General features: G+C 34.6%; 3 protein-coding genes across 3 annotated transcripts; 1 reads left to right on the forward strand and 2 right to left on the reverse strand.

Moving 5' to 3' along the window:
* Positions 1-2,660: 2,660 nt before the first annotated feature.
* Positions 2,661-5,641, reverse strand: LOC136822411 (carbohydrate sulfotransferase 11-like). Its single transcript, XM_067078667.1, has 4 exons — positions 5,554-5,641; positions 4,099-4,133; positions 3,591-3,845; positions 2,661-3,253 (listed from the first exon to the last, which is right to left on the reverse strand). Exons 1-4 carry the CDS (start codon positions 5,639-5,641, stop codon positions 2,678-2,680), a joined length of 954 nt encoding a protein of 317 aa, XP_066934768.1. The 3' UTR covers positions 2,661-2,677.
* Positions 5,586-17,409, forward strand: LOC136822413 (carbohydrate sulfotransferase 9-like). Its single transcript, XM_067078668.1, has 4 exons — positions 5,586-5,649; positions 14,291-14,325; positions 14,905-15,177; positions 16,559-17,409. The coding sequence occupies exons 2-4, from the start codon at positions 14,293-14,295 to the stop codon at positions 17,162-17,164; spliced, it is 912 nt and encodes a 303-aa protein (XP_066934769.1). The 5' UTR covers positions 5,586-5,649; positions 14,291-14,292; the 3' UTR covers positions 17,165-17,409.
* A 74-nt stretch (positions 17,410-17,483) lies between these two features.
* LOC136822414 (uncharacterized) lies at positions 17,484-19,943 on the reverse strand. Its single transcript, XM_067078669.1, has 3 exons — positions 19,547-19,943; positions 19,131-19,193; positions 17,484-18,420 (listed from the first exon to the last, which is right to left on the reverse strand). The coding sequence occupies exons 1-3, from the start codon at positions 19,928-19,930 to the stop codon at positions 18,259-18,261; spliced, it is 609 nt and encodes a 202-aa protein (XP_066934770.1). The 5' UTR covers positions 19,931-19,943; the 3' UTR covers positions 17,484-18,258.
* Positions 19,944-20,484: the final 541 nt, after the last annotated feature.

Below are 20,484 nucleotides of genomic sequence, written 5' to 3' on the forward strand. Positions count from 1 at the left end.
AATCGCCATAAAATGTCAACAAGAAAAGTCAGCTTGTTTATTTCTGTTTAAAGTTGATTTTTGAAATGGAAAGGCCCAATTTTCTTTGCGCAGCATTTTGAGTATTTTCATAGGTTCCATGGTCAACCTGCTAGGCTACCTATGAGCTTAACGGAAAATTTTGAAGAAACAAGGGCTCAAACCAAGAACCCCTGATAGCTTGTTACCATGAGGGTCACATCTTTACCTAACTAATAACCGGGTTTTTTATTCCATTTGATTCCATGTAGAAAAAAAGCTGTGATATCTAATATAATCATTTTGGGCTTTCTTTGAACTACAAGCTGTGATCTTAAACGCAATAAGAAATTGACTATCAGCTACAAATGATTTACATTCCAAAAGAGGAGGGTAAAATATTGAAGGGAGGAGCTGAAGAATCGCCATAAAATGTCAACAAGAGAAGCCAGGTTGTTTATTTATGTTTAAAGTTGATTTTTGAAATGGAAAAAAGGCCCAATTTTCTTTACATAGCCTTTTGAGTATTTTCATAGGTTCCATGGTCAACCTACTGGGCTACCTATGAGCTTAACGGAAAATTTTGAAGAAACAGGGACTCAAACCAGGAACCCCTTATAGCTTGTTACCGTGAGGGTCACATCTTTACCTAACCAATAACCGGGTTTTTTATTCCATTTTACTATATAGAAAAAAAGCTGTGATATCTAATATAATCATTTTGGGCTTTCTTTGAACTACAAGCTGTGATCTTAAACGCAATAAGAAATTGACTGTCAGCTACAAATGAGTTACATTCCAAAAGAGGAGGGCAAAATATTGGAGGGAGGAGCTGAAGAATCGCTATAAAATGTCAAAAAGCCAGGTTGTTTATTTCTGCTTAAAGATAATCTTTGAAATGGAAAGACCCAATTTTCTTTACATAGATCTTTGAAATGGAAAGGCCAGTATTATTCTAGAACATCTGGGCAGCCTTTTAAGTATTTTAACAAAGTCCATGGCCAATTGCCTCAGCTGTCTACGAACTAAACAGGGAATTAAAAAATGCAAGGGCTCAAACAGGAAACCCCTGGTGTTGTGGCCCTGGAAAGCCCTAGATTACTCGGTTATCTAGCCTTTATGATGAAAAGGTACACACAAATCCTACCCGAGCATGATTCATAATTCTTTTGTAAATAATGGAATACCAGGTAAAAGCTAGAGTGTATGGATTATTTTGTAAAAGTCATTTTATTTAGCCAAGAAAGATTTGGTCATAGTTGTGTCCTTTCATTTTCAAATGTTCATTAGAATTATACGCTGAAAGTCATGCAAAAATGACAAAATAAAACCAATAACATGAGTTAGTTCAGGTTTAGCCCATATGGATTGATGATCAAAAAGAAATATATTGGATATGTTTTTGTAAAACCCCAGGAGAGATCCCGATTGAGAGAACCCCCATTCGAAATCCCAAGCTCAGTTTGACATTCGCTTTGCTCGAATCTTGTCCTGCATTCCGAGTTTAGAAACTTGGCATCCCCTTGTGGAAAGTGCTTTCAAAATGGTTAATTTGAATAGAAGTCAATAAAGAAGAAAAAAGAAAAGAATTTTCAAAGACCCCTTGTGGTTGGAATAGAAATGTTGCGACTGATAAATAAAGTACGTTTGCATTTTGCTTAATCTTTAACATCAATTTTCAAAGACTTTTAAAGGGATATACTAATCGGATCCGATAAATTTTAGTAAAATTTCAAAAGCTGATTGATCTGATCATCCTTTAAAGTATTTTCGAGCAATCCAGGGATTTTTTTTTCAAAAAAAAACCTTTTTCCGAAAATGAAGTGGATATCTGTGAAGGATAAAAAGGATTATATTGTTACTAATTCAATTTGTTAAGGATTACTCATTTCATGTTACATCTTGCTTACTTACGGATAATCCTTATAAAATTGCATGTTAGCTTTTATAATCTTTTGAAAAGGACAGGTGAGAAAAAAATAGACCTCACTTTTGATCATCGTGATAATCCTTGCCCACCAATATGGGGGAATATTGACCGTTCTTAGTTTGAGGTTTTTGTATCAAGTCTGCGGAAGAGTTTGCTAAAAAAGTTATACCCCTGTTTCACAGACCTAGGGTACGTACCCAGTGCATTTAAATTTGGCCAAAAAAACATTAACGAGGATAATCCCCCTAAGCCTGAGAGACAAAGATGTTCGGGATCCCACTCTCGTTTGAATCTTTTAAATTTTGACTTCTTAACTTCTCAACTCACGCTTTCTCCCTGGATTGCTCTCCACTCACACTTGAGAATCAAGTAGACGATTTTTATAAGACAAAACTATAAGAACATAAGGCTTCGATGGACAAAATTTTGAGAACAAGCTAAGAACAAAGGCTTTGTGGTCTATGAAAGGCCCAATTTGTACTAAAGTAAGAAGTCTTTGGTATGAACTAACAGGGGATTGAACAAACAACTTATGCACTGCGGTTGCTTACTGAAATTGCAATATTTAAATGTCTAAAGCACCTTTTCAAGTTATGAAGTCATTTACAAGCATTGGAATTTCGGGCCTGCCCATTAATTGATTTTTTTCAGCGATTTGCAAAATCTTCGATTTAAAATTTTTTTTAAGTTGATAAATTAATTACAATATAAAAAAGAGCAAAAGCATCCATCAAAAGTTATCTTTAAACGTTAAAAGAAATAATTTGGGTCATAACCAAAAGCATCAAAATCATTTCTATAAAATTCAAAAATCTGCGTCATCAAAGGTTTCGGTAACTCTGTGTAATATTTCTTTAAGATCTGTGTTGTTTTCAGTTTGTATTCTGCCATTTTTGGAAATTTCAAACTTTCATTCAATGTTTTGAAAATGTAATTAGCATCATTCTCCATAGTTTCAAATTTGCCAAGATATTTGTATTTTAGATCACATATATGGCATATTCTGGTCTGCGGTCTCCAATGATCGTCAAAATCTGGTCCTGCTTTTATCACAAATTTAACAAACTGTTCAAATGTGATTCTATATAATCCATCCGAACGTTTTCGATGTGACAGTGGATTCACATCCATTGAGATGATCATAGGTCCGTAATGTTTCAAATATCCAAGATTTACCGGATCTAAAAACTTGTTCCGGTATGCGGAAAATAACCGGTCGTAAGGGTGACGTGCAAACATAAAGGAATAATAATTCTTGTTGCTTTTGATTTGATTGATAGTTAGATTGGATGCTGTTTGAAAACTTGGAATGTCGAAACCGTAAAGCTGAAAAAAAAATCAATACAAAAATAAGAGTAAACGCAGGGAAATACAAGCTCGAGATTAAAGCCGCAATGAACGATCGACGGAAAAGATAGTGGCGGTAGAGCTTGGTAAAAACAGTGTGAACACCTCCGAGACTGTTTACCCCGCCCTGGACTAGCCTCTGCTTTCAATATTATCACCTTCCTAAATTATTACTTTTTAGTGACTTTGTGTAGACGATAAATTTATATTTTAGGAAATCCCGCAGAAGAAAAGAGCATAAAATCCTTAAATTTTATTTTTAGAATTTGCACAGCTTTCAGATGTCTCAGATGAAGAAAATCAATATTTTACTTACTTCTGCCAAGGTGACATCCTTCCACGGTGATTTCAGAAGTCCAAGAAAGTATGCCATGATCTTTTTCCACGTGGAGCATGCAACTTTCGGTATATGACAATACATGATCTTTTGTTTTCGACTATACATCAAGTTGGCATCATATTTCCGAGTGTAATGAATATTTTGATGTGTAGCGCAGAATTTTTGTAACTGGTCGTGACGTGTTTGTTGTGTTTCAGATGTATATTTTGTGCTTGGTCCTTCTTCAGTAGGCTAAGGAATTAAGACAAAAATCTAGAATGAATGTTATGAAAATCATAAAATTGAGCTTCAATATCCTTTCTGGTAAGGATCGACATGATTAATCGTGCATTAATTATTTTCATTAAATTAATGAAAATAATACACCACCTATTGACTTTGACAGATTACAATAGAAGGGTTTAGTCTTCAATATCGAAGGTTTAGTTTTCAATTAAGACAGTTCGTTTGTAGCTTCACTCTAGAAGATTGGTACACTTTTTACCTTGATTCTCGTCAATGTTAGGAAAGAGAATATATCTAAAAGAGATAAAAAAAGCTAAAATATGATGGGTGCATAAGGGTTCACATGCTTTTTGTTAAGCAACATAATTTCTGCAGAATTATCGAAGCAAACGTTCGAATCTGTAGAGGCGGTTCTATGTACTAACCTAAGTACCGTAGTACAGTGGTAGAGCATCCGGCTACGGTTCGCAAGGTTGTGGGTTCAACCCCCAGCCGGGTCATACCAAAGATTCCCAAAATGGTACTTGATGCCTCTCTGCTTGATGCTCAGCAACTAAGAGAAGGATCAAGGGTAAGTGGAGAAATCCAGGGAGAAAGAGTGGCGCCCTCCCCTACCTTCGGGTAGATAGCTATCGAAAGAGGAGCCTTCGGGTCGCCTCCGACTGTGGTCGCAGACTTACTTACTACTAAACTAAAGATGAAAATCCCCGTTTCCCAGAATGAAAAAGCTTTATATTGATCTTATAAATCAATACCTATTATCTGCAATGTTTTGAAAATAGTTTTTAGACTGTCTTTAATGCGGGATGGGAAATGGAAAGGGTGGGAATGGAAAAGTGGGCAAGCACCAAAATTTGATAGAAATTAAAAAACATTAAAAAAATTGATAACATATTGGCACATTGAAGACGATTTGTGCCGAACCGATAACTTGATTATCAAATAAATATTAATAAATTGTAAAAGAATAATCTGTCATTTTCATTGACTATATTTCCCCGAAGTAAACACCGGGTAGGAAAGAGGTATGTTTTAATGTTACATATATAAAATGTATCATTTCAATTTTTGAAAAAAGCGTAAGTAGCTACTCTTGTCTCCCGAATAGACGGGAGGTCCAAATAAGCAGGGGGTAGGAACATTTTCTAAATTCTAATAAGCTGGGGGATGAAATAAGAGGGGGGGGGGGGGGGGGGTAATTTGAAGACAGAATTCTTTTAACTTATATCAATTTTAACAACAAAAAAGAAACTTTAACAAATGAACACGTAAAATAAGAACCAATACTAACGAAAAGGAAAATTTTAACAAGTTTATGGTCTATCTACACTGTAATAAAATATTGAATTATTCGAATTTAATTAGAGGGGGGTCTTAATAAGAGCAGGGGGATGGATTTTTTTTCTCTTAACAATTAGTGGGGGGACGTCTATCCGGGAGACAAGAGTAGTAGATCAAAAATTGAAAATTTAGAGATAGAACGGTGTAGCCTCTTTTTATGAACCAGTAGCAGATTTTGGCTTTAGCCTTTTTATGGTCTCGAGAATTTAAGCATAGATATGTTTATGCTAATTACACTAAAAGGACTCAGGGTCAGTTGAAAAAGTCAACTAATTTATGAAGTCAGAATGTTATTTCACTTTGAAGATTTGCAAACTTGAACCTTAATCTTACGAAAACTGTTCTTATAAAAAAGAAACGATTTTTCTCTCACCTTTTAGTTCGGACATCCTGAAGATCAATATGACGCAAGCCAACACCATTCCGAAGAGAAGTACCGATAAAGAATTGTATGGCTTCATCACAATGTGTGAGTTTACTTTCAATGTTTTCTACAAATAAACCGTAGTCACGCGGTCAGGCGTGTGCCGCTTTATTAATTAATTACCCGCCTAAACTTGATCTAATTCTTTTTTTACACCTTTTTGTATTGTCTATAGGTGCGAAAAAAAGATTGGGACGGTTTTAGGTTGGTAAAACGGACAAAAAATAGCTGCGCGGCAATTGGCAACTACGGTCAAAAAAGTATATTCAATAATATCAAAATTCGCCGTCAACAAGAAACTACTCTAATACTTTTTCTTTACGCTCCCTTATTATTTGATGAGAATCCAACTCCCCTTTGAAAATCGAATTAGAGAGCGTCAACATCTGTATCTAGGTTCGCATGTCTTACTATGTATTTATACTACTAAACTTGAGTGAGTGCTAAACTTGAACAAAAAACCTTGTGTATGTTGTTTGGCGATAGACTAGATTTATCACCGATAATTCTATGCGTTGAAAGTATCAAATGAACAAATGCGTGGCATTTTATCTTACATTTTATTTCAAAACAAAAATGGTTGTTGTTTTTCTCTGATCAATTAAGAGCATACCATTAACCACTTTAATTTGATACTCATTAAAACTACTTCCTATTTAGACGCATGAGAAAGAAAATTGCATTTTTGGAAGAATGAATACATTTGCTAAAAGGGTTGTAAATGAAAAAAGTAACTTTTTGAAAAGATTGCCTCTAAGACACCCCTGTCTCACAGCCCTGGTAGAATTTTTTCCTTAGTGGGGATAAAAATTCCTATTGAAGACCCAATGGGGATAGAAATTCCATTATTCCAAGGTTAAAAGATCCAGTGGGATGGTTTTGGAGTGTAATTCATATTTTTTACTATAGTATAACTGTTTTTCTTGACCAAAATGACCTTATCACCTTCAATGCTCCATATAAAATGTTAATTTTTAAACATTGAATTTCGAATGGGGATGATATCGAAGTCAACTTCCCAGTGGAGCTGAAATTCTAAGTGTTTTTTCCAACCGGGGCGAAATTTTTATGACACAGGGGTGTTCTAAAAGGTTAAACAATTTCCGAAAATCAAAGAAAACATTTCAAATGTGTGTATCTAAGCCTTAGGTTTAGTTTAATCTCAATAAAATTTGGTCTTTGTAAGGGTTGGTTTTGGGAGGTCCCGTCCGCACATTACCGTCATCTGCCACCCTTAGAACGGGGATGGGTTGACAGTTATGTTTATATAGAAGTACCATTACCGTAAAATATCACCTGCTGGCTTTCTTCGCAAAACATAATGTGAATAAAAATACATTAACTTTTTTACACGTTAATTGTCGGCAACAAACAAACAGGTTTATAATACTCAACAATTTAATGGTTACAGTGAACGTGGATTTTTAACATACGAGTTGCGAGTTGGTCCTACGAGTTGCGAGTTGCTATCAAATATGCGAGTTGCGAGTTGGTTTTTGCGAGTTACGAGTTACGAGTTGCTATTTTAACCAAATAAAAGTGCGAGTTGCGAGTTGAAAATTTCACGTTAAGACATCAATATCGCGAGTTGCAGATTAAAATCGCGAGTTGCAAATTTAAATCGCGAGTTGAAAAATCAAAAGTGCGAGTTGCGAAGTAAGATCGCGAGTTGAAAAATTAAAAGTGCGAGTTGCAAATTAAAATCGCAAGTTGCAAATTAAAATCGCGAGTTGAAAAATCAAAAGTGCGAGTTGCAAATTAAAATCACGAGTTGCAAATTTTAAAGTGCGAGTTGCACGCTTGTTCAACCAGTGTGGAGCAATTTTGTCGTTAGGTGACATGTCTAGGTTCAAAAATGGAGAAAAAGTTTTGTATCGAAAGATTAAAAGCTGATATATAAAAAGTATTTAAACTGTGAAACTCGTGTAATTCGAATCTTAAAATTTCCTTAGTAGGTGGTAAAATAAATATTTACGATAGAATTGCTGTTTTCGCTCGGGAAAACAACAAGAAAATCCTAGATTGAAAATAATAAATTATACTCGTTCATTTGTGAACATTGGCTCGATAGCACTCATTTGTTCTGTCATGTCCTTGCGCTACTTTGAGAATCTCGACACTTTTATCGCAACAGTGGAACTGCACACTGCGATCTGCTGACCTCAATCCCGCCTCACCGATCTACTGGGCCCTTGCGACGCAAGTTTTATTTCGAACGAACGAGGCTGCCCTTTCGAGGCGCCTCACCTTTAGCATTGTATTACACACCGACCGACTACACTTATATAATAAGATTAACACCATGTTATCCGGACACTTTTGATTGAATAATCGCTTATAGTTTTTCGAATAGACCCAAATGTGGAGCAATCCATAGTAAATTTACTAGCAAGAGAAAATAGAGAATTTCTACCCTTAAACTGTTTAATGGGAAGATCTACTTATAGGAGCATTTAAAATAGAGGCTCAGAAATCCCGAGTTATTTTTCTCGAGCTAAAAAACCGAATTACGAAAAAACCGAGTTATTTCTGCTTTTTTAACTCGAATATTTTTCCTTTCTTTAAATTTTCGAGTTATTTCTCGATTTTTAACTCGGTTTTTTTTTCGGTCTTTTAAATTTTCGAGTTATTTTCCTTCCTGTAGATTATCGAGTTATTTTTGCGTTGTTTTAAATTTTCGAGTTATTTCGTGTTTTAAATCGATTTTTTTTCCTTCTTTAACATGCTCGAGTTATTTTTCGGTCGATTCGTTATTTCGAAACTCAAAAATAATCAATAGAAATAGATCCCCAATTCAATGCATGAATACATGTAGGATATTTTATTAAGCTATAAATATCTACCCTGAGTATCAGAGGCTAAGTTTTCAAAGAAAATAGTAACCTCTGAAGACAATTAATAGAAATTTTATCGCGCATGTGTCAATCTAATCACTGTAGAAAAAATCAAAGATGAAGAGCAAATATTACCATATTAATGTCTAGCAGACTGTATCAGTATGCAGTTTACTATTTACGAATTCCCCAGAAACCTCCAAGTGTAGTTGAAATGAGTTTATTTCGAAAGAAATCTTTTACATGATCCCCAAGTGTATAACAGTAATTACTAAACTTTTAATTGAATTGAAATAATAGACAGACTTTATGTTATGATTCTCTATCACTGACTCTTTTTACAAAGCATTGATGACTTTTTGTAAGTTGTGTTTTCAACGACGGGAATAAAAATATCGACTATGACGCTCATCCAAGATCTTGGATGGTCGTCATGGTTACTTTTATCTTCGCTGATTGCGCGATGAATAGAATCTCGATTCGTCGGCACAGCGTAAATATATGATTTTGAGCTGTGCTTTTCACGGTAATAAATATCTATAAGGGCCGTCACTTTTCACTTATATAAAATAATCTTGCTTGTGAAAATTGACGTTACGCACAAAAAAGCTTGCAGAGAATTTGATAGTGTCGATGGAAGAAAGAAAATTCAATAAAGAAATCCATTTAGCGAGCTGTTTGTTTTCGCAATCCCGCCGACGGGATATGTTTTCTACTCATTTTCTTTCGGGCATTTTTCATCTCCAAATTAAATAAAAACTTACTAGTTATCCTTGGGAGGTTTTGCTGTCGAAAAATGAATCACCATTGATGAAAATAAGTTTTTATAAATAAAGGCTCCCTTCGAAAACTGAATTTCGAAGGCAGGAAAAGTCTACTGTGTGTGAAAACTGAAGTAAACCAAGCATTACATAGATAGATACTTCTTTAATCAAATCTAAATTTATAAAATTTTATAATATTACTTCATTCTCAAAGTTTTTTTTATATTTCTGCAAAATAAAGACAACAATCAAACTGCAAAAATGCGAAATTCATGTAACTAAGAAAGTACGAAAACAGAATTTCATTTCAACTCTCGATTTTAATTTTCAACTCGCACTTTTGATTTTTCAACTCGCACTTTTGATTTTTCAACTCGCGATTTCAATTTGCAACTCGCGATTTTAATTTTCAACTCGCACTTTTGATTTTTCAACTCGCGATTTTAATTTGCAACTCGCGATTTTAATTTGCAACTCGCGATTTTGATGTCTTAACGTGATATTTTCATCTCGCAACTCGCTCTTTTATTTACTTAAAATAGCAACTCGTAACTCGTAACTCGCAACTTGCAACTCGCAACTCGCATATTTGATAGCAACTCGCATCTCGCAGGACCAACTCGCAACTCGCATATTATCAATACACTCTTCTCGAGATGCATAAATTTATTGTTGTCCTCGTTTTCAAACAGATTTCAATGCTATGAAGTTATACATTTAAACCAATTTAAATTCCCAAAAGGCAAACATTAACTCTAAAACAAAAGTACTTGAAATTCAAAATGTCTCATGAGATGTAAACAACACAATTATCATTGTAAATATGTAATTTTATAGCAATGAAATCTTTTTGAAAACGAGGACAACAATAAATTTATGCATCTCGAGAAGAGTGTATTCACCAGTGAACCAGAAGCACAATAAACTTAAAATCAAAAAATCAATTGTGTTGTGAAATAAAACATTTTTATGAAGATCTCTTTCAACTAAGTAAAAACACTTTAATGATCGCATTATATTAAATGGCATTTATACTGAACAAATTTTTGACAAACACACACATAAAACTTTCTACTTGTAGTCGTGTTCTGACACGGGATTTTTTTTCGAGACACCCCGGTTTTGTAAAAGATTACAAGATGAAGAAAATCATAAAATCATTTGCGTTACAACTGTATGGAGAGCTAGCCCTGAAACCCGGTAAAAAAAACCATTTACTGAGGGTAACTTTTTATTTTGATGATGGTGATAGCTTCACCAACTGATTTGGTCGCCTGGAGGGACCCTAGTCTGCAGTTTTCTGTGGTCCTGATTTGATTGGTTTAGATGGATCGAGAACGCTATCATTTTTACACGAAATAATTTTTGAGAATTCTATAAATCAAGTCGAAAGATAAGAATGTTTCAAAGATGAAAGGATGAGCATTTTTTCAACAAAAAGTTTATCGCAACGCTATGAGAAGGGACGTGTACTCCCGCCAACAGTATAGCAGGAAAGAGACAGAGATATTTTGGCTAGATTCATGGAAACATAAACTTTGAATGGAAATTTCTTTAATTTTCTCAAAACACTAGGTTTACAGTGACCGTTAAAGCTAAAGAACGTTCAAGTTATTGAGACGCTGCTCTACTACAATGGTACTTAGCCTGTCCTTTCCTATGAAAAAAGCATTTTGGGGTATAGTAAAATCATGCATTCACTTTAAGGCATAAACGTTTTTTTATAAAAACAAACTATATAAGAACATAAGGCTTCACTGGCCAAAATATCAAAAACAAAAACACCCTTTTTAGGAATGGTCGAAAATATTCACAAAATGGTAAAAAGAACATGTTAAGAACATTTTTAGGCTTTAAGAACACCGAAGGTTTCAAAAATTTTGGATGTTCTTATAAAAAAACGTGTAAACATCTTCGGGATTCGAATTGCTGGCGATAATCTTTATAAAACAGATCATAGACGGTATCTCAGGAAGTGGGTTTAGAATTATGACATCAATTGTAACATGTTGTTATGTCGTATTTACATTGTCAGTTTCTTTGAATTCGGCATTCTTTATTTTTGACGTAACCAGCTTTGTTAAAGGAAGATTTTTGATTCTGAAAAGCATCAACGTGGGAGTACCATTGTATTCTCTTTAAGGTTTAATTACAGAAAATTGATCTCCACCGCGGTGATTTTTGCATTTTTTTTATACACTTTCTCTATTTGATGAAAAAACTATTAATTGATTAAATGATTGAAGAACTTTACGATACTGCACGTTTTTTTTATAAGAACATCCAAAGTTTTTTAAGCCTTCGGATGTTCTTAACTTTTTGAGTTTTAAGCCACAACATTCCTAACACTTTGACCATTTTGGAGATATTTTTACCATTTTCCAAAGAAATAGGGTGTTTTTGAGTCTACAAAGCCTCAAAATGTTCTTAACTTGTCGTTTACATTTTGGTCAACAAAGCCTCATGTTATAAGCCTTATATATAGTTTGTTCTTATAAAAAAATGTGTATCACCAATGTCGCCAGGACATGATTACATACATATGCAAAAAGTATTCTGCCGCTAGATTTGATATAATTTTGATTCAATTAATGATTTAAAACAGTTTATGGTGTGTGTTGATGAAGCGTAGCATCAACCTCTGGTAAAATTGGCAATAAATAGAATATTGTTGCAAGATCGAAAGATTGATCGAACAAGAGAAACTCTTTCACAAACCTTAATTAATAATAGCAATTCTCTTATTGAATGAAGGCAATTTAGTATACTTGTAGTGGTTTTAGGTAGTGTATTTGGATAATGTTTGCCACTACGTTTCAATGGAAATCTAAATACCACGTGCTTTTATCATCGTTTGTTTTGGTTCTTCTGATGTTTTTACTTTTCAAAAGATATGAATACGAACAGAAAGGTTTGTTCCTAATTATACCCCTGTGTCACAGAGCGGTGGGAGCCCAGCCCCACTGGAAGTATTGACAAAGATTTCATCTCCGGTGGGAAAATACCTTAGAGTTCCAGCTCCACTTGGAAATTGACTTTGATTTTATACCCATCTTGAAATTCTATGTTTAAAAATTGCACCTCAAAACCGTTGCTACTGAATTTTTTAACCTTGGAACAATAAAATTTATATTCCCATTGGAATTTTTATCCCGACTAAGGAATAGAGTTTCACCGGGACTGTGAGAGAGGGGTGTTTTATTATTGCGCTCTTTAGCGAGGTTTAGACACCCCTGTCTCACTGCCCCGGTGGAATTTTATCCCAAAGTCGAGAGAAATTCAAAAGATATCTTCATAGAAAAGCTTAAAGATCCGATTGGGATGCGGGCTTGGAGCGCAATTTTTTATTCATTTCACATGTCTGTTACTTCTCCAATTTATTTCAAAATTAAGATTTCAGTAATTTGGTGCCATAAATACAATTTAAAATTAATAGTTACTAGCCGGTACCCGGCGTCGCACGCCGGTTTAGCTGTTTGCTGAACGCATTTTAAGTCCTTTGGATGTTGGGAAGGTGGCTTAAACACCCCTTAAACACGATGAAATCAAAATTAAAGGGAAGAATTCTCTTCAAACTTTGACTCTATCCCTCCCGGGTGACGTATCTTTTAACCATATTTTGAAAAATATTTTTGTGGCAAAAATGATCAGAAAGCAGAAAGGGCGCCATTCCCAAATTACACCATACCGGCGACCAGCGACGTCCGAGACGACTCTGCAATTAGATTTTTTTTCTCGCTTCGCTCGCGTTATATTTGCCGTATTTCTTTATGTTTAGGAAAACTTTGATGTCAAGATAAGCGGAGTGAAATAATAGACATGACACACGATTCGTCGAAAAAAGGCAGCCCGGGGGGTGCTTAGGCAAGAGAAGGAAGGGTATTGGTATATGCCGGCCTTAAAGGTGCCTTTTTTGAAACATGGCAGTTTGAAAAATCGGAAAATAGGAAAAATAGGAAAATTTTAACTTTTTGCCCCCAGAAAGATAGAAATTTGGTGAAATTAGTCCCAAAAAGTGAATTAAAATTCACACAATATCCCTTGTTTCTTCTCCTCTTTATTCTGCTAAGGGTCCAAGGGGCAGGGCCGAAAGTCAGCTCGCAACCATAGTCCCCCCGGAAGGCAGCAATTTTATGGTGCTTTTTATAAAATAACTTCGTCATAACTTCGATAACTTTTCAAATTCAACAATGACTTAGATTTACAGCAAAATAATTATCGACATAGATGTTTAAAGGGACATTAAAGTAGTAAAATGTAAACATTGCGCGAACCACGTGTCATTAAAGAGAACAATTAAAATCACATGTCCAAAACAAACTTGTAAAACAATTGAACAATCAAAATTAGCCATATTTGGTTTGATTTTTTATTTTGACATGTGACATTTGTTTTGATTTTGTATCCGCTGCATACAGTTTGTTTACAAATTTCGCAAGTACTGTTATGTCCCTTTAAAGGTCCCTTTTTACGAAGAAAGAACTCTAGTTTTTACCGCCTTTTGAATGTATTTTTAATGTTGCTGTTGTTCTAACAAACTTGTCTTGTGATTCTTATGTTTTATTTTATATTTGTTCTTTTCTTTAACAGATTCTGTTTAAAAGATTTTCTTTTGTTTTGAAAAGAATTCGAATGTCTCAAATCAAATAGGTCGTTAATTACATTCGAAAATAGAAAACAAAAGAAAAGAAATAAAAAAAAGAAAAAGTCAAATCTATCAATCAAAACAAAGTCTTTATAAAACGGCGCGAATCTGATTTAACGCATTTGTGGAGCAAGAAGCAAAAGTCATCTTTTAAAAGAACAAAACATTGCTTGCGAAATCGAAAGTGACACACAGACAGAAAACAAAATGACATACGCGTTATACTATTAATATATAGATAAAGTTTATATAATAGTTATTTAACTCAAACCTGTGTATTTTCATTTCGAGCGACTTTGATCGACCCCATACCTATCACACTGACAGTATCCATAAAGTGAAAATTCTAAATATAAAATAGTTTGTATAAATCGACTTTGGCGTCCCTCTTTGTTGTTAGAATCTAAATACTCAAAATAATAATTTTGTTTTTTCTTTTATAGAAATGGTTGAACAACTGCTACCAGCAAATGTCAAGGTAATAATCTCTTCAAAAGGAATGTTATCGCTTTGCACTGAGACATTTTCTCTTCATTTTCTGATTGGTAACATTGGGGACATTCTATATTTGCAAATCTGGGGACATTCTTTATATGGCCCTTAGTATACTTTATCAGGTTTTCTGAAAGAAAGAATTGCAATGATATAAATTTAGGCAATAATTATATGTAGATTTTAATGCTTTGAATTTAACAAACCTTATTTTTGGCCACATTGCCGCTCTAAATTGAGTAACCCTAATCCCGCTCAGGAAGCCGGTCCAAGGTCCTTTTTGACTAAGGAATTAATGAGTTAATGTTAATGATCAGTTATTCTTTTGACTTCTGCTACCCGAAAGTGTAGAGAAGGGCGCCACTTTCTCTTTCTGGATTTCTCTATATAGACTTGATCCGTCTCTTAGTTGATGAGTACCATTTTTATGCCAAATAGTCTTTGGTATGACCAGGCATGGAATTGAATACAGGACCTTATGTACCCTAGCTAAATACTCTTCCTTTTGCACTACTGCCAATTTGTATAGATATAATAATTTGAAGCCAATCATTTTTCTTATTAGTTGACATCAGAGAAAGATCTTCCCAAGCAAATCATCAAAGGGAACCATTTCATGCTCGAAACACAATTACAACGTCAAAAAGTATTGCGAAGATTTTGCAAAAAATATCAAGTCCCTTACGAAAACTTGGAATATAATCGTAACTTTCTGTATAGTGACGCGAAAAAGTTCATTTATTGTCGAATCCCTAAAGTGGCTTGTAAAACGTGGAAAAAGATTCTTGGTTACGTCCAAGGGCGTTTTGATTCCCCATACAATGTCTCGCTTTTCGAGGTAAGCTTCTTGATCGATGATTTACTTAAAACTAACTCAAATATTTCTAGATCTAGTGATCTAGCCATCAAAGTCCTACAATCCACAACATTTTCATTTAGTCCGTTTCAGGTTTGAAAATGTAAATCTTAATTTTGCAGGGTATCTTGCTACGCCAATAGTATTGACGTTATCATAAAATTTCCCCAAAAAGGGTTCACAACCTTTCGGGTGCGGGTTTTATGGTGTTTTTTAGACCCTTGGTGAACTTCTGTGCTAAATTTTAGTCAAACTTATTTTGCGACAATTCTACCAGACTTCTAATAAAATCGCTAGCGAATACGTAAGTTTTAAAAAGAAATTGTCGTTGCACTCGAAATAATTTATGAAAAGGTCTATTTGATCAAGAATTTATTATAGACACTGGATAACCAACGAGCTATTTTCATTGATTTCTCATGTTCTGTAGCCTTATCCGCAGTAATGACATTATTGTTCACTCTCCTTCCTTTATTAAACGATTTTTCGTAACATTTTAATCATTTTTTTCATCTTAACACAGTCATTTCAATTCCTAAATGAAAATTAAGTTTTCCTTAGAGAGGTGAACGCATCAAAATAATTGCTAATTACGTGTCGTTATGACGTTTCAAGTTGCAAGAAAGATACGCAAAACATGCTATATATGGAAAATTGAATGTTGACACCAGAAATTTTCAAAATTTAACCTCAATAAAACCACAGATCCACCACGAGCCTCCAAAATATCTAAGGTTAAGCCAAGACACCTAAGCAGGCTCGGATACAGAGGGAGGCTATAAATAACCAATGGAGGAGAGTGCACTTTATTATCGTATTACCTTATGTGGAAACTAATTACTCTCTATGAATAAGATAGCCTACCTCCTGTATCCGACCCTGCTAAGTCTAATATATGTCGATCTTAGCTCTTCTCAGAAAGATGCTAGAAAGATATCACCAACTTAAAATTCTGTGTCATTTTAGGCCCTTTGTTTGATTTTTCTTGTCTGATGATGTTTTTGTCACAACAGATTAAATACATGTATCCGTTAAGTATTTTAGCGTCCAAACTTTTAGCGAGTAAAAGTACAAAAAGATATAGATAGAAGACTTTTTAGAAATGAGATTATTAATCATTTTTCAAAATCATAGAACTTCGAGCCGCCATGACAGTTGTCCTTTGCGGACAAAGCTAGATCCTCGATTGTTTTCATAAACAAAAGAAAGACAATGCTTCGCTCTCCACCGTTTTATACGTTGTTTATCCAGTCTCTATGATAAATTCATGATATGATACAAAGAAAATAAATAGTTTTTTAACCATTATATTCTGACATGGCTATAATAATAGATGATGACGTTTCCGTTTTTCTTTTCTTAGCTTTACTCTTTCAAATATCCTTACTTGGCAACGCTTATCAACAAAGGCGACAGTGACGGCGTCGAGGAACGAAAAGACGGATATTTCTCATTCATGTTTTCACGCCATCCTTTTGATCGACTTTTCTCAGCATATCGAAATAAAATACAAAGCCCTTTAGAAGGTTTAGAAAATTATCTACTGAAACTTGGTCCACGTATTATGACACTGAATGGGAAAGATCCGGCAACGCATGCTAAGAAAATGATCAATGGTACTGATTATTTAGACGTCAGTTTTGAGGAGTTTGTGACGTACGTCTTAAAGGCTAGATTATTGGACCCACACTGGGACCACCAAGTCAAGATTTGCCATCTTTGTAATTATCCTTTTGCCTACCTTGGTAAATTTGAAACTATGGCTACAGACGCGAATAAGTTGTTCGATATGTTGGATATTCAAATTGATAAATTACCAGAGGATGGGCAATATAATACAGAATCACATCAATTTATGAAAGACCATTATGCGAAACTACCGAAAGCTTTGATTGAAGAAGTTTATGAGTTCTATAAAGATGATTTTTTGGCTTTTGGTTATGATAAAAATGAATATTTTACTATGTAAATGTGTAGAATATCAAATGCTTCTTTTTGTCACAGCACACTACAGGCCTACACGTTGTTTTTAAAAGAACATCCAAAACTTTTGAAGCCTTGGGATGCTCTTAATATTTTTGAGTTTTAAGCATAAAAATGTTCTTAACATGGGCTTATTTTTCCCATTTTGTGGGTATTTTAGTCCATTTTCCTAAGAAATCGGGTGTTTTAGAGTCCGCAAAGCCTTAAAATGTTCTTAACCTGTTCTCGCAACATTTCGGCCATCGAAGAGTTATGTTCTTAATATAGTCTGTTTTTATAAAAAGAAAAACGTGCAAAAGCATTACTGTGAGTATGACATTGAAGAATATGTATTAAGTAAAGATGTGTTTCGAAAAAGATAAACTTTGTAAATAAAAAATACCATATCTATGAAAAAAATAGAATATATATCCTTTTTTGTCAATAATAATTTGGTAGTGTAATATTTTATACGACAGAAAAACTATTATAATATATATGCTGTATTTAAAAAGAAATGATTGACTGTGTGAAGCCAATTGGCGATTTGTATACATTTGGGCGTCACTAACCGCCCTCATTGAAGTAAACTAGAACTAGGCAGTGGTGGATAAAACGGCGAAATTAAAGAGACCGATCGGTTTGTTGACCCTTATATTACATTTTGCAAATTCTGTAAACACATTGCAGCATCACCATCACCAAATTTAATAATATCCATTCCCTTGTCCGAGGATTTGCTAAATGTATCTAATATTTTGTGACACCAAAGTTTTTATTTGGAATGTTTTCCAGTGAAATTGGGTTGTGGTGTTCCATCTAAAATTCATACAGGGGATAAATGAACCTATCTTAGCAAAAATGAAATCTTGAAATTGTGTGGATGTCCCATACGGGAAAATGACAAAATTTGTAAAAAAACACTTCAAAAAATAAGGTTTCTCCTTTCCTTCAGAAAAATTATTTTTATTTTGCAGTGTAAAAAATCTTTGGACACAATAAGAAGGGATGACAAATTTATCTTCCTTAAATTAAATTCACTTCAATGTCGATTCAAGGAAACTTCAGCCCCCCCCCCCCATAATGGAAACAAAGAATGTTTCACTGCTTGAATCTTAAGCATTTTTTATGTTCATGATGGCATATACTCCATGAGTTAATGTAATTTGACATCCTTTTAAACAAAGTAGACTTGCTGCTTCTTTTTTGTTGCTTTAAATCGTCTTTGTTTTTCTTCGCACAATTATCGTAAACGCGTTGACACTGAAAAAACAAGATTAAATTATCATTATACACGTTTTTTATAAGAACATCAAACACAATCTAAGCCTTTAGATGTTCTTAACTTTTCGAGTTTCATTTAAAAACTTTTCTAGTTTAAGTGAAAAAAGGCTAACAGCATTGGGCTCTTTCTGAAAAAAAAATTAATATAAGGGGGTTGAGAATATAGGCCGATTCCGTGTGACGTCATTTTCACCCACGCTCGGCCATTTTTCTAAGAAATGATAAAAAGTAGATGTACAGGATAACTTCAGTAAGACCTTGATATCTCAAAATCTTCAAATAATTCCCGTTTGGACCTGTGCATAGTTTTTTATTTTGTCGGTGAACAGGCAGCTTGATTGAGGTTTGCTTGAAGATAGTCCCTAACTGGATTTTTACCAAATCGGTCTATAACATTTTGGGAAATTTACCCCCCGAACAATGTGGCTTGTGACCCCCGGACAGCAAGTCTAACCCCCGAAGAAGCAGCAGTTACCCCATCCCCCCGGAAATTCAAAATGACCCCAAAACAGAGCAAAATTACTCCCCGGAAAAAGGCAGATTTAATAGATCTTTCACTACCACCGGACAATATATCCCCCCCATGTACAAATATTTTCTGCAAGAGCTCCTTCCATGAAAATAACGAGTGTCTCTGACTGTGACTGTTCAAACCTTGGACATGACTTTGGAAACTTTTGAATACTTACACATAGTTGTATGAAGAGTTCACAGTGTTTCTCTTTTCCACATTCGCTGTGACCAGATACGCACTGTAATCAAAAGAGGGAATCTGAGTACAATTAAAAAGAAACGTTTTCAAAGGGATCATAATTTCGTGTCATACAAGATTTGATTTGAAGACTTCCTATCTACGGATTTTTTTTCAAATAATATACATGGAAAAATGAAGAGAGACTTCAAGAGTGTGTTCAGCGCTTGGATAGGTACAAAGTTTGGACAGTCAGGATGTGTACATTTTATTACTTTGAGTATAGAAAAGTCGGGAAGAAATCATAGAATGAAGATTTCCTACCCTTTTTATAGGTGGTTTGACACTCGAGAAAGGTTTTTGATGTTTTTATCACAAAAACATTTTTAATAAATCACTAGCAAATCTACTTACAGTCTGGGTCGCCAATCTATCTAATGGGTCGGTGAAAGCGTCCAAAGGTCCCAAGTACCCTTCCTCCCAATTCTCTTCTTGTCTTTTTGAGGAATGGTCCTTGTATGGTGGTAGATACCCTTCCTCCAAAGGGGATGGAGTCCCCGAAGCAGAGTTTGAAGATTGGTAATCTGCTTTCTGCTGTGTATCAGCATGCTCTGGTTGTTTGTGGTAGGTACTAATAGATCTTTTGTGCAGAGGAAAGTATGGTTTTTCGTTCTCCGCCACCAATCGTTTCAGTGGTGGAAGGAAAGTAGGTTGTGCGCCTGTTGAATCATTGATTAAAGTCAGAAGAATGATTACAATGGTATAAAAGCCTCCTTTTCCATAATTTTGAAGATTCATTTTCTTTTGATTCTAAAATGGAAAATGAACATTTCGTTAAATTTTCGCTGGTCAGTACCTGCTGGCATACAAAAATGGCTGGCATTGTTTTATTTTTACATCAAAATACAAACACAAAAATAAGTAAATATTGTCAACTTGTGCACCCCTCTTAAAAATTATTTGAATGGTTTCAATTGCGCATTATTTGATACCCTTGCCAGCTGGGTCAAAGTCAAGTAGATGGTTAATCGTGTCATTCGAGTATTCTGTATAAAAAAATTATGGTCTGAAAATCTATTGTTTCTTTCTATTGCTAGCATCTCGAACTTGCGGTTATAAAATGCTCTTCAAATATCTTTACATTCACATTTCCAACTAAAAAATGCGCCATCGTTAATAACATAAAACAATCACGCATGGATTTCTAATTATTCTCAGTCCCACAAGCGACCTCGATTCAATACACCTTTTAATCCGTAGCCGCCATTGGCGCAGGCATTTTTTTTTCCGTTTTACCACCCTAAAACTGTTCCAATATTTTTTTCCCACCTATAGACAATAGAAAAAGGTGT

Source organism: Clytia hemisphaerica, unplaced genomic scaffold, assembly GCF_902728285.1.
Source record: "Clytia hemisphaerica strain Z4C2 unplaced genomic scaffold, Clytia hemisphaerica genome assembly, whole genome shotgun sequence".
Classification (NCBI taxonomy): domain Eukaryota; kingdom Metazoa; phylum Cnidaria; class Hydrozoa; order Leptothecata; family Clytiidae; genus Clytia; species Clytia hemisphaerica.